General features: G+C 36.6%; 1 protein-coding gene across 1 annotated transcript in view; it reads left to right on the top strand.

Annotated features, from left to right (window-relative positions):
- Positions 1-7,146, top strand: part of LOC102071789 (guanine nucleotide-binding protein G(q) subunit alpha) — a 115,833-nt gene extending 108,687 nt beyond the window's left edge. The window contains exon 7 of the mRNA XM_005492403.4: positions 647-7,146. Within this exon, the coding sequence (XP_005492460.1) occupies positions 647-837 (191 nt within the window). The 3' untranslated portion in view covers positions 838-7,146. The remainder of the gene's footprint in view (positions 1-646) is intronic.
- The last annotated feature ends 8,151 nt before the right edge of the window (positions 7,147-15,297 follow it).

The following is a 15,297-nucleotide window of genomic DNA, read 5'->3' as shown; positions in this document are numbered from 1 at the left end:
TACAACTTTAATTTAGATATGATAGGATCATTAGCATACATAATTTAGATACCAACTAAAATACTAGATACTTTAAATTGTTAGAACATGAGCCTTTTACAGGCAACAGTTTCAGCTGGAGAGCAGCTGTGTATTTTATTATCACTTAAAGTAAATTAGGGTCTATTGATGACAGTCTCAGATCCAGGTCAGGATATGATTTCTCAATGCTTCCTACTCAAATCCATATAAAACTAGTAAACTTGCAGTGCTAAAATAACTGAAGTAAAATTTAAATATAGTAGGTTTAGACTGAACATTCACCATTTCTACTAACTTTGAAAAGATTTAATTATATAGCTAATTTTTTAAAATTTTCATTCTATGCATTTATAAATCACCTGTTCTAAAACAGGTGACTTATCTTGGTAAAAAAAGAAGATAGTCAGCAGTGAAAGACCAGCTCTGACTTGGTGAACATCTAAAATTTCTTTCCATCTTTATTTTTAATAGTTCCTACCACAAGGAATGCAGCCAGTATATGATAATACTGATTAGTGAAAGGTTCCCCATCTTCTTTTAGGTGGGGATCACAGACTAAGCCTTCCTTATTTTCTTTTAAAGAAGTGGAATACGAAGTTGACTGAAAACTGAACTTCTCTTCCAGGACCACAGCGGGATGCACAGGCAGCACGAGAGTTCATCCTGAAGATGTTCGTAGACCTGAATCCAGACAGTGACAAAATTATCTACTCTCACTTCACATGTGCTACAGACACAGAGAACATCCGCTTCGTCTTTGCTGCTGTCAAGGACACAATCCTACAGTTAAACCTGAAGGAGTACAACCTGGTCTAACTGTACCTGGGGCATCCTTCAAAACCAACTTTCCGTGATTGAAGATATACAAGAGGGACTGTATTATAATCTGTGAAAACAATTTGCATAATACTAATTTATTGCCGGCCTGGACTCTGTGAATGTCCACAGAGTTTGTAGTTAATATTATGATTTTATTTAAAGTATATGGAGGAAAAACAAAAGATGCTGAAGTACATTCACAGCACATTTCCTCATTTTTTAGGTAAAACCATGTGACTCAATGTGTTTCAAATTCTCAGTCGTACATTTACAAAGGATAGCAGTTTTTTGCTATTGAAGCAAAATCAAGCTGATTTCCTCTTTGCCTAACCCTTTCTCTTCCCCTTCTTTCCTACTCCACTTATCTTTTAAAAGGTACAATGGCCTTTTTTTTCCCCCCCCAGTTGCATTCCTGGGTGAAATATTTTCTGTTGAATGATTTGGTCAGGAAAACACTATCATCACTGTTTAAGTCATCAGTATGACTTAAATTTTACAGTATGTACTTTGAAGGATCAAAAAGTATTGATACTGTGATTTTTAAATTCTTTACATGGGTGTCTTCATTCTGTCTTCACTTCTGAGACTAGAATATTTGGATTGCAAAACAGAATTACAGTTGTCTAAGGATAATAAATGTAACCATAGTTTTACAGTTAAGAAAGGTGCACAGAAGACAGTAATGAAGTAATTAAGACACAATCTGGGATGTACATGGAATATGTTAGAACGTCTTTTTAATTGCCATGTGCCATTTTTTTCTCTCTTCTTTTATTCACAAATGCCAAATAGAAAAGTCGTAGACACTACATTTTCCTCAGTGGCTGCAGCCTGAAACAATGTTTTTCTCAGTTGTGTGGGGTGTTTTCTCTTATGTTAGAGCTTTTTTAAGTGTTTTCTTTCCACAATAGAAAAATTATTTTTATTGTACAAAATTCATGTTGCCAAATCTGGCTTTTTATAAAAGCAATGCGCTTGAAATATAAGATACTGATTGAAATGCCAAATGGATGGGTTGGGAACTGACCTGATTGAATCAACTGCCAAATGATTAACACACACAGTTTCAGCTCATGTGTTCCCTTTTTTAGAAAGTGTACCATTTTCTAATGCCAAAACCAACATGTAAGTGAATATTCTATAAGGTGTACCGTGCACCCGCATGTAGTCTAGTAATTTAAAGACAATTTAGATCTCTCATTTTGTAAGTTATGACATGAGATTGTTTTCTGTAATAATGTCAAGGCACCTTCAGTTGTATTACAAGAAGTTATTGATGAGAGATCACATTCAGGAACTTTTTCTGATAAGGTTGATTGTTTATTGATTCACAGGCATTTGATAGGCTTTCATGCAAAATAGCCTTTCTCAATGTTCTTTAGAAGAGATTTATAAATGTAAATGAAGCAGTGACAAAATCATTCTTGAAATTTAAATGTGCAATTTTTAACAAACAAAAGTGCAGCACATATTGATGAGCCTTTATTCCGCAGCTTAGGTTGAAGGTTTTTTGACCAGGTGCGTGATTTCTAGCAAGAAAGCTCTGTATAGAGTTCAGACATGTAATTGGATTGATTATCTATGATGCCAGCTGGCACTGGAGTGCACTTAACACAAAAATGGCTGCCACCTAGCAGCAGATGGGAGGTGGAAAAAAGAATGGTTTATTAGTTGATTTCCAAAGTTAACAATGAGATATTTTTCATCCTTAACCCTCCCAAATTCAAAAGAACGATAATAAGAACAGTTACTATTTTTTGCTCCCTCTTAAAACACCTTGTAATTTAAAACTGGTTGTAGGTATAGTGCAATTATGAATGCTATAATCATTGTACATATATATATATATATATATATGGCAGCATCCATATTGGCTTTGTAATCATTAATTTTTTTGGCAAATTGAATGTGCTGTATTGATATGTATCTATGTAATTGTATTGTATGTCTTATAGCTAATTCACATTTTAAATAATGTTATTTTATTTACTTTTTTAAGAGAGAAGAATGTAAATTTTGTCAGTTTATTTCTAACTAGGGATTTGTTGTTGTTTTTATTTACAAAACAAAATACTATAGTACAGAGCGGTACTAGAATCGTGCTGTATAAAATCATTTGCACATTCCTGAATAGAAGTAAATTGGAGACACCGAGACAGAGATGATTCACATTCAAAACAATGCTCAAATCTTATCAGGGCTTTATACAGCTGTAGCAAACAATCCTATTATAAGAACTTATGCTATTATATCTCATATTGGAACATAAACTTTAAATAGAAATTTCAGGTTTTATTTGACTGATTCGCATTAGGTTATTTTCACTTTTCTGATAGTTGTATTGGAAAAGTAAATTCAGAGATATTTCAAACCATTGTACCATAAGTACTAATGCATATATGCTGTTGCCCTACAAATACCATGACAAAATTCAAAACATCAGATCAGTCTTTCAGAAACTGTGGAAACCTTAGGTATAAAAACAACAACCAAAAAGTCACTATTGTTAACGATTTTAGGGAGTTAAAGTGTTTTATTTAATGAAGCTAAAGCAGGTAGATGTAGGTTATAAAAAGTGACACTGACATTCTGAATAGGGGATCAGAACAGTGATTCTTTCTTACATACAGCTTAACAAAATTGGTCCTGATCATGCTATAAATGCAACAGAGCTTCTGTTTTCACAGTTCCACTGTTGATAATATCCCTTTTTTTAACCTGGGAATACATTGCCCACACTGGGTTCAGTGCTATAAATAGAACTGTGGCCAAAAAAGGAAGGGGCAAAAAAAAAAAAAAAAGAGGGGAAAAGAAAAAAAAACCAAAAGAAAAAAAATACAAACACAACCAAACAAAAAGCTTAGACAGTGGTGTCTAACAAAAGTTTGGGGTTTTTAAATTTGCTTGGTTTTTTTTCTTACGGGGATATTGGGTGGGGGAGAAGGAAATGTGGTTCCAAGTTTTGTATAAAAATGAAACAAAAGTTTACTCATGCTTTATAGTTATATTGTGATTGCAGAAGTTTTCAAGCGTGTGTGCCACTGGGCTATTTTCTGGTATTTTTTTAGGTAAGTTGAACCTGTGGCAATGTTTAGATCATTTGAGCATGTTCTGGGAAAAAAAAAAATATTCGGCATGCCAAGGCAAGCTTTACATGAATCACCTAACACAGCATTGCAGTATGACAGTTTACAAAACATTTTCTTTTAAAATAACACAGCTGTTCCCACTTGTAGTATATTCCATTGTGGTGGTGATGGTGGTGTTGCTGTTGTTTTAATTGGTGGTTTCTACTATGCCTTATAGTGCTTAAGTCCAGAAGTTTGTGCCTCTAACATGAAGCTGAAGGCAAAAACATCAAGACAGAAACCCTTTTAACTTTGCCAAAATGATGTGTTTTCTTTGAATGTTATAAATGGGGGAGGAGGGAAGGAAAATGTCTTGGGAACCTGTGTATTCTAAATGTTCACTAGCACAAGAAAGCTGTAATATGTGTTTTACAGAAACCTGGAATTTGCCTTTTTCACAAATTAACTGTCACTGCCCTTACAGATGTAGGATGATGCAGCTATAAGGGCAGTTTACTTTTTATAATTCAGTCTCTTTTGATTGTCAAGGTGTATGGACTGTACTTTTTAATCATACTGCCACATGATTGTGAATCACTTTTTAAAGTTTGAAAATGGAGAAGAGACTTTTAATGCTGGATAACAGTCAGAATTGACTGCATGATTTGCAAAAACTCTATATGGGGGAAAAGGGCTGCATTATAGATTTTGCTAGACTCCCAGCCTTGAGTTGTAAGGTGCAGAAGACTTTCAGATTACTCAACCTCATGACCCTTTCCTTGTTAAACAGTCTTCACAAAAGAATGAAATATTAGGAGAAAACAAGTACATGTTAACCCACATGAAAAAAAATAAAATTTAGACATTTAATTTATTACATGTGCTGCTATTCTTGGAGATCTGTGCATAGTTATCCTGCAGACTATTACATTAGTGAACTAATGAAGTGTTCACAGCATATTAGCAAGGCCTACACATGACCTACCTCTAGTTAAGAGATTAGTAAAGTAGCTGTGTTTTGGAGAGATTGACATAAGTAATTTAGAAAATTTAAATGTCCTGGTATTTAATTAACCATGGTATTTTAGAAATTGATGCTTTTACAAATGCGGTCCCTCTTTTGACATAAACCGTAAGTTCTAGCATTTAATAGACATTAAACAACTAAAGCCTTACCAGTTTGTTAGTTTAGTAGAAGTCTTGCAAAACAATAGTTTGAGAAGTGGAGCTACTGATATTTCCTCTGTTTTGCCTTCTGGTTATCTGTAGCATTTTGAGTTCTGTCAGTCAAACAAGAAATTTTTCTATCTAGTCAATACATTGGGGTCACAATTTAGATGATAAAAGAACTTTACTGTAGGTTTATCTTGAGCTTTTTCACAGTAGTCATACTGCAGGTAAGAAAGGAAGAGAGATTTTGAAAACAGTGTCAAAAGATATATTAAGTTTTATGTAAATTATTTGAAGGGTTTTTTTTCTCTCAGAATACAGTTTAAACTGGTTTCGTTTACCATGCTGCAGGAAATCCTTATTTGACCAGTTCTTAATTTTTTTCTTTTAAGGAAGGGATGTCAGATGCATTTTTAAACTTAAGAGTATTTAAAATAATATTTGCTGTTCTTAAAGTGTCACATAAATGCATGTATTGTGTGTTGCTTGAGGGATGGAAATAGGTTTTTTTGAAAAACTAATATTGTACAGTTTCTGCCCCTCAAAAATGTTGATGGTTAAAAAGACAGTATTTTTTGCCATATCTTCATACTATAGCATCTTCATTCCTTGAAATTTAGTTTTTCTGGAATATTTGGACTTACTGTTCTCCCAAAATGATTCTTATTTGGTAAGTGCTGGAGACATGTATTACTCCAAAATTACTTTTTAATTATACATGCTCCATCATCTAAATACTAAATTTCCAGAGTATCTTTGTTACAGCCAGATGTTCAAAACATTTAGTGTTTGTTACAACGGAGAAGGTAATTCAACAGTATTATAAAAGTTTTGGAGTGTTTTTTGGCTTGTGTACAATGGAAACTCAGAAGCATGGGAGAAAAGAAATAAAACCTATGTCTTAGGAAAAGAAAGCTCATGCTTTGCAGACAGGAAATTTTTTTAAGGCATTTTGGATGATTGCAGTACTACTGCAAGAGTAGTGTGTTTCTTAGATCTTTTTGTTCAAATATGTCATGACAGCTGTAACAGAAAGAGGCCCATGTGCTACTTTTCAGGAGTTTGACTCATACCTGGTCAACAATCAGTGGATCTGAGATCATCGTTACTGAAGAAATAGTATTTCAGGCAAGTTGCAAAAATTAGTTGGTTCTCTGTTAAGTGAACAAAACAGTTGAGGTAAGAATCCTTACCTCCAACAGAGTGCAAACCGTTTGTGTGAGCAAAGACAAGAGTGAATGGTTCCTCGTTTTTCTTTCCAGTTGTATGGGAGAAGGATGTATGGCAGAATGTATGGGAGAAGGATCAGTCACTAGGAAAGAATTTATTTTATGTCTGTGTCTCAGTGAAGATAATGTCAACGTACTACAGTGTCATTGTGGCCCTTAGATATGTGAAATAGATGTAGAAGCTGTATCTGTGTGATAAGTTGTGCATACTTGCGATTAAAGTCTTACATCAGATGCTGTGATCATTCACCCAATTACCAGGCACTTTGTAGGATACTGTTCCAAACATCTAGGAGTTCCAGAATATTTTAAAAATGCCACAAATGCACAACTGTCAGATCCTCAGGAGCACATCTGGTATCAGTACCTGATACGAAGGCACCAGACCCCCTCTCACAGCTCATTACTTTTAAAAGGAGCTACCCTCCAATACCTCTGATCCTGGTTTTCTTCTGCTCAGAGCTTTCTCTCTCCCTTATGTCAGCCCTGCTGCTTTGTCAATGAACTGGGTGGAAAAACAACCACCTTATTTTTGATCTTCTTGCTTGGCCGCTGTATTAGTCTAATTTTCAGGGGTGTCAGCCAGTTTGGCTGACCAAGAAGTTCCAAGAAGTGCTAAGTTGACCAAGTGGAAGGGGTAGAATTGTGTGGCCCAAAGGCTTAGAAATGAGGAAAAAAAGGAGTAACACATTCCTCCCTGAAAACCTCATCCTAGTGCTGTAGTTTCTAAACCCTTCATTTTATGCACTATTAGCTATTCTGGCTTGGAAGTGTTGCACTTTTCATTTTTAAAGGCCTTGATTGCATCCTTATTCTTAAAAAAAAGAAAAAAAAGGAAACTGCCAAACATGGAAAACTCTTTCTTGTTCCCCTTTAAGAATCACAAATTTCTGTGTACATAGACTAAATGAAACTAGTCAGACTGATGACTGATGCCAAGAAATCAAACTTAGTGTTAAGGATAGAAAAATACAAAAATTGGACTTTTATTCATACCACCAAAAAAACCCTCAAAACGGCTAAACAAAGCAAAACAAAAAAAACCCCCAACAAACCAAAACTTGTTATTTTCCAGTAAGCTCGAAAAAGATGTTTTCTATCTTATTTAAAATGCTCTGTTGCTGGGCATGATATTCAAGGTTTACTGTGTCTTGTCCAAGGCACTTCTTTCTCCATCCACATTTATTTAATATCACACATTAATTGCTTCCTCTTCCACACTCATTAATTACCATCTAAAGAAAATACAGTATTGCTTTATGTGTGTGCACTCTGGAATACTTTCTGATCCTTGTGAATTAAATGTAAATTGGTCTGGTAAAATTCAACAACTGCTGATGTGGAACACACAGCTGAAGAGGAACACACTTTCTGCTTAATCTTCTTCCTCCTGCCATTTTGTTTTGATTATTTTTTGATATCTTTCCTTTATCCTGTTTGCCACAAAGAGAGGGTTTCTTGACATACCAGATTCAATTCTGGTAGCCATTGCAGAGTTGATCATACTGGCTGCATTAAAAGACAAATCGTGAGTAAGAACAGCTTCAGAAGGTTCCTGCAATCAGGGGAAGATACAATTAGCCTTTTGGACATGTATTTCAGAAAACTGTAACACCGTAGTTGGAATACAATCATTTGAACAATGTAGTTGGCAAACATGGCCCAAATTTTGCCATTTTAATATGTCATTTTGCATTGTCAGTAGAGAGCTGTTTGCTAAGATGTTGCTGAAAATTTGCCTTTTTTCCTGCAGTCCTGTATGAGGTGGTTAATGCAATGATCAGGCTGGCACTCAACTGAAGAGATGCATTAATTCGACAATAAGTTCAAATGTATTCTTGCAGACACTATGGCATAAGATTACTTTATATGATGCTAACAACAACAAAAAAGATACTTGCATGCATGCAGTAAATATTTAAGATATTGCACTTTTATACATTTATTTTGAAGAGGAATCACTCTCTCCCTAAAAATAAAATTCCATTTATCTCACAATGAAGTATCTGGAGTCTCTTAACAACTGTCAATTACGTGTGCACACAAGTGTGATTATTGTATACTAGAGGTTAATTAATCTGTTGTCACATGCTGCAGAATACTTGGTTTATTTCAAATGCTGATTTTGGAAAAGCCAAGTAATGTTTTTATTAGTATCTTGGTGACTACTTTTCTCATGTTTTTAGAAGAACATTCACAGTTGCTAATAAGACCTGATTTATTTTAGCTCAAGAAATTAACTGATTTACTATTATTATCAAAGTTTTTTATTCAAAAAACTTTGAATAAAAATTTTATTTAGAACTTCACTGTTTCATCTCACTTTGCTGAAGTTAAGCAACCTGAGTGTAATTGAGAGGCCAAAAGCTAGATATAAATGTAGTCAAATTTGATACTTCCCTTGCGTAATAATCTTCTAACGTACAAATCAATTACATTACTATAATTTAGCTGATGGAGCTATTCCTCTTGAATTGCAACGAGCTGTGGTGGTACTAAAAAGAAATCAGTTGTCCTTATCTTATATACATAATCATAATATTCGGATTCTTTATGAGATGTTGGAAGAGTTCAAATAATATTATGACTAATACATGTAAAAACAACTTAACTGATTTTTCAGTATTATTTAACGGTCTAGAAATTGTTGGAATCTCTTGTAAGAAGTTATAGAACTGGTGCTACAAGTGAAAGATTTCTGTAGTTATGGATTAAATAATTCTCTTTTGATACATATTCACACTTATACATGCTGATTTTATTTCTGCTAATACGAAATAAAAGCAACTCCACTCTAGATAGCAAAACATAGTCCTCAATTAAAAACCAGAAGGGCAAAGTATTACATAGCTAGAAGGTAAATACAGGGCTTAATCTAGATGATAGTGTGCAATGTAAATAAGCACGTCACATTTCCTAAGCAGAGAAAAGTTTATGTAAACTGAGAAATAATTTGTGAGTTCTTTAGTTGACTGTTCACTTGTTCAAGCTTAATAGAAAAAGCAATCTGCATTTGAGATACTTTACTAGCATCTCTCTTCTTTAAACATTTTGCAGGTCAAAGCAAAGTGGGTTAAAAGCTTATTCTCCCTTACTCTGATGTTCTAGAGTTGAGAAATACACACTCACACTCACAATACATACATTTCGGGATGTTTAAATCGATGCCTCTGAATTGCAGCGGAGGGGGATAGTGAAATGCTGCAAGGCATGGAAGGCAAACCTTATGTCCCCAGTCATGCAGATGAAAATGATTTTGCCAGTTGATCTGCAAAATACACATAATTTAATTATTTCATTTGTCTTCTCAGTAGAAAATATTATGGCTTCAGTACCCTAGCAGTCATTTTAATTCTAACTGAAGAGTTCTTAATTAACAACTGTTCAGTTTTTTCTAATGGAAACAGGGACAATTGTTGTCTTACCCTAGGCTACAAAAACAGCTTCACACCTTTCCTGAACTCTTGGTCATTCAATGTTTGATTTGCTATCTTGGAGAGCCACAAGTATGACCTTTATTTAGCTTTCTGTTGCACACAGGCAAAAAGACAGGTCCTAACCACAATAAATTAATGAAAGGGCAGACAAATTTAGCTGCTGCAGATTCATTTTCTGCAATCTATTCATACTGGCTTAGTCTTTGCATTTAATAATTCTGTCACCAACACAGTTTAGGAGAAAATAGTTTCCCTTGTCTGCCTGGAGGTATTTTGAGTAAAACTTTGATTCCACTCACATATATACATGGAAAAGAAATCTGCTTCTCCGAAGAGGATTCTTTTACAGCTGATTATCTGATATTTCCAAACATTAACTTGGTAATTGGAGGTCTGTAAGTGATAGAGGGTGAAGCATTAAAAGAAAGTGTGTATTTCCCTCACTTAGGCTGAGAAGCATTATTTAAAATGCTTATGGGTACATGGAAATTGCTATTCAGTGCACAGCGATCACCTTGGCCTGCTGTGTCACCTGTGAATCCAGGGCCCTAAAGAAAAGTCATAGCAGAAAGTCATGGTGTCAGATGTTCCTGTGTTCAAAGCAAGAGTAGATGTGCTGCTGCTTTTGTGGAGCAAACTTTCTCTACAACAGAGATACCTGTTTTCTTCCTTCTCCCTATCATTTCTATACATAAAAAACCAACCAAACAACAACAAAAAAACCAAAACCACCACACCCAACCATAAAAACCAACCCTAACAAACAAAACCTCCCAAAGGAGCTGGGAAGGCTTATGACACACACATTCCAGACAGCAGTTTTCAGCCATGTTGTTTGAGCCTCTGAGTGCCCAGGTCTACAAATATGACCACTGGCTGTTGATGTGGAGCCTGTAACTACATCAAGCCTGTAACGTCAGGCAGGGTTTGATATGTGGTATGAAATATGTGGCTACTGTTCTGTAAGAAGATGCCTTTCCCAAGTGGCAAGAGAAGTAATAGGTAATCACAGATGGCCATCGACCATGTACTAAGATCTATGGCGAGAACAGGCAAGACACTGGAATGTGAAGAATGTCACAGACCAAAGTTACTGGTAAAGGAGGTGACTTTCTTATGGCAGAAAACTATTACACTTGGACCAAAAATGCACTGGGAAAACAGCAGCGTGGCATATGTCATACCACTTAATAAAAGTTCCTTTGAAAATAAAAATTGTAAAGTCTGAGGTATTTTGCCAAGACTTCAGGGCTGTCATTAAATAAAACGCAAGTTGAGAATATATCTGTGCATATACTACCTAGCAGTAAATTCGGGAGCTGTGACATTTGGAAAATGGCATATATAAATGACATAAAGAATGCAACACTAAGCCAATGGCAGGCCGCACAACTTTACTTCTTTCATCATAGACAAATACAAATGCTTTTAAGTACATTTTTCTATTTGTACATGCACATTTCTATTGGCATAGCAAGCATATCCAGGCATTTTGTGATGTCTGAGAGTGCCACAGTCTTACAGATAATGCTTACCTATGTAAAGAATTTTCAAGAAGTTATTGTAAAACCATTGTAATTTCGTAGTTGTCAATGAAAACTAAAAGTTGTATTTTGATTTTTTTTTGTGTTAAATTAAACAAGTTTATTTTAAAGGTGTTTTCTACAAGAACCTACTTTCTCGATATTTTACATCAAAGCATAGCTATGGTTTTGCCGCTGGCTGAAGAGGATTCGGCTTCACAAACTACAATGATAATGGGGAAATTATGCATGCTGTGGTCGAGAGACCAAAACTACCTTGTGAGAGCCAGGGGACTCTCCTGACTCTGCCTCCTTGCCCTGTCCCCAGGGGGACGGGAGCCAAGAGAAAGTGGGCCAGAAGCTTCCAGGCTGGGGCCGGTGCCAGGCAGAGGGGCAAAGCCAGAGCCGCCCGTGCGGGGCCGCCCGCGGAGAGCGCGGCCGGCCGGAGGCACCGGCGGCTCTGCACCGGAGCCGGGCTCTGCGCCCCGCCCGCCCTCCCCGCCCGCGCTGCTCCCGCACGGCAGCCCGCCGCTCGCCCCTCGCACTGCACCAGCGGCCCCAGCCCCGTCTGGGCCGGGCGGGAGCGCCGCAGCCCCGCGCTGCCTCCGCCCCTCCCGGCCGGGCGTCGCGCAGCATCACCAGCAATTCACACCAGCTCGTGTCCCCCGCAGGCGGGCACACACACCCCGCTGCTCTGCAAAGCGACTCCCTCCGCTGGGGAGCTGCCACCATCCGTGCGCTGCTGTCTCCACTGAAACATCCGCGGCGTCCGTCTGGCTGCAGGTACTGCCCTGGACACAAGGTGGTAGCAGGGCTTGGAAGAGCTGCTGCAGGTGCTGGGGTCATCATCTCACTGTTGGCATCCTCTCATCAGTCCAAGGGTGTCCTTTATTTCCCTGGATGGGAATTGTCCCTCTCCTTGCAAGAAGCTGGGGTCGCTTACTCATACTTGCACAGTAGATAGGTAATATCAACCACCTATCCATGTACCTGTGTATGTATGTATGCATGCTTGTGTGTGTGTATTTATGAATGTATCTCTTCAGAAAGTTCATACAATTTAAAATCAGGATCATTTAGGTTGGAAAAACCCTTTAGATCATTAAGTCCAACCAGTGAGTGCAGCTGCCATGTTGACCAGTAACCCATGTCTCCCTAACTAGCCAGATCTACTCAGCTTTTAAATTTCTCCAGGGATGGTGACTCAGCCACTTTATGGGGCAGACTGTTCCAGTGCCTGACAACCCTTGAAGTGAAGAAGTTTTCCTAACACTCAGTCTTAATCTCCCATGGCACAACTTGAGATCATTTCCTCTTGTCCTGCTGCTTATTACGTGGGAGACTGACCCCACTGCACCACAGCCTTCTGTCAGGCAGCTGTAGAGAGCCATAAGGTCTCTCCTGAGCCTCCTCTTCAGACTGAAAAATCCCAATACCTGGTATTTATTACTGGCGAGAAAGGAGAGTTCCTGGAAGTAATTTATGTACCTGATACCTTGAAGAAGCCAGTTTACAATAGTTTGGGAAAATTTTAAGTGATGTATGTAGTAAAAAAGCACAGTGTTCTGCAAAGAAAAAATCACAACTTTTAAGACAGTTACTAGATTAATAATGAAGATTCAGTAATAAGACAGATACTGCTGTATGATCATTTTTACTCAGTAGCAAAGGGAAGTGATAGGCAGTACAACACAGAAAAAAAATCCAGTCATAAATAATCAGAATTCAAAGGCAGGGAGTACAACAGTTAAAGAGAAGTTTAAATACCAAAGGATGAGGTAGCACCAAAAAGACAGATATTTTAAGTACATTAGAATAATATTAGCAATGCCATAGGTCCTTCTTGGTTTTACCCAAATGGTAAAACATAAATATGAAGAAATTAGGAAGCAGGCATTCCATATGCCTATGTCTGGTATATGTCTGAAGGGAATATAGCAAGGTGTTGTCAAGTGAGTATGACTGAATACTTTCTAATACATTTGTCACTAAGGATAATTGTGAAAAATATTGAGTAGAAATTAAAGCAGGCTCAGATAACCGGCAGCCAAAAATTCAAAAAAGTTATTGTTTCATTTAATGTAAAATTTTAATAAATTAGGAACTCCAAGAGAAACCCCAGAATGGTGGAACCATGGTGCTGTTGTGCTACAATGAGATGTAGTTTAACTAATTAAACACTGCCAACAATGAGCATAAGTAAATACCCTGATAAATTTTCAAATATATTTGCTTGAATGTTTACTGAGTGCTTTATGATAAACTGAACAACAGTGATTATACTCAAGCTTCCTGTTCCAGCTCTGTCATGTTTGTGATGCGATCCTGTGGAATTGCTCTCCTGCTTTCTATGTACAGTCAGTGGACTTCAGGGAGTAAAACCAGTCCAGCCAAACAGACTTTTTTGGGAGGCAATGCAGTTATTTTTGGTGAAGTTTAAACTACTGAAAAGAAAATATAAAAATGCAAAACTTCATTATATTTGCCAGCAGAAAAAACACGTATTATTCCCCAGACAATATTTAATCCAATATGTTTCTAAGCTCCTCTGAACCTGCCGTTACTAATATATTTTTACAAGCATTATAAAATACTTAAATCTCATAGAAGACTGCTGCTAAGGCATCACTCTAACAGGAGATAGTGGGTTTAAACTCTGCAGATACAGAACCATTTATGCAACATTAATCTTAATTAGTGGTTTTAATAATAAAATGATGGAACTCTTTCCTTATACCTCAGGATTGCAGACTTATAATTATTGTGCAATAAACTGCTTTATTCCCCAACACCATAAATCTTTACAAAACAAAACATGAGTAAATATTAACATCAGCATGCACATGTTGGATTTACTTGGGAAAATTATCCTATGTGAGCAAACATTTAGGATTTCTAACCTATGTGACCAAACATTTGACCATTTAGGATTTCTATCCTATGAGATCAAACATTTAGGAGAGGTCCTGGACTTATCCTCTCACAAGAATAATTATGTGAAAAATGCTTCCTCATTTGGTCATCCATAATGTCTTTTTTACTTCTCTCAGGAGAGATAAGGTACACCAGCAGTTTTATTTTGCTCTCATAATTTCTTGTTTGTTTGCAGCATTAGGATAGTGGAAAACTTCACATTGCCAGATGAGATTAACCTACCATGAATTAGACCAGCAAAATCTGGCCATGATAAGTCTCAGACATCTGGTAGAAAGAAGCTTAAGCTTCTACTTTTCAAAGTATTCCTACTACAAGGACAAGTTTTGCCTTTGAGAATAAGACTGCCTTCTGATTTTTATACAATTCATTACTCACATTCTAAGTGCTACTTTAATTCATATCCTTTAACCCAGGTATTTCTGTTGAAGGGTAAGAATATGTTAAATAGTGTGCATTTGGAAGGTGGTTGAATCTGGGATATTTTTTCCCTGCACCAGTATTTGGGGGTCATTGAACCTGTCAAACTAGTTTGGGCCAGTAAGAAAGTTTCTCTGAATCTGTTCCCTTTAAGGAGTACAGCTACTGTGAGTTACTAAGCAATGACATGCACAAAGTGCACAAAGTGAGAAAGAAAATAAAAAAGTCAGTTGAAGTAAAACTTTATCAAAGTGTAAAATAGCAAAACAATAGAATAGCAAAACAAATAGAAAATAAACCACCACCCTAAAGAGAAAGCCACACATGGCGTTAAAGCTAAATTAAGTTTATTTTAATCTCCCAGTTTTGGAAAATGTATAACAATTGAGATCTGTTTCTGTCTGAATGTCTACATAACAGTGTCCTACATAACTCTTTGTTCCTAAGAAAAGTGGACAGAAAGCATTGCAAAAAAAAAAAAAAAGTGCATCCATTTTTCACAGGTTAAAATGACCATGCTCTATGAAGGCTCAGAAAAAAATAAGAGTTTTCTCATTTTTCAGTACTTCTTGAGTGAATGACAGGAGGATTTTTTATGGTCTTCTACCACTACTCTCATTCATAGTAGGTATGAAAATATATATAGAACCTAGAAATAGGAAAATGTATCTGTAAT

This window comes from Zonotrichia albicollis, chromosome Z (assembly GCF_047830755.1).
Source record: "Zonotrichia albicollis isolate bZonAlb1 chromosome Z, bZonAlb1.hap1, whole genome shotgun sequence".
Taxonomy (NCBI): Eukaryota; Metazoa; Chordata; class Aves; order Passeriformes; family Passerellidae; genus Zonotrichia; species Zonotrichia albicollis.
This window is presented reverse-complemented; position numbering and strand designations above follow the sequence as displayed.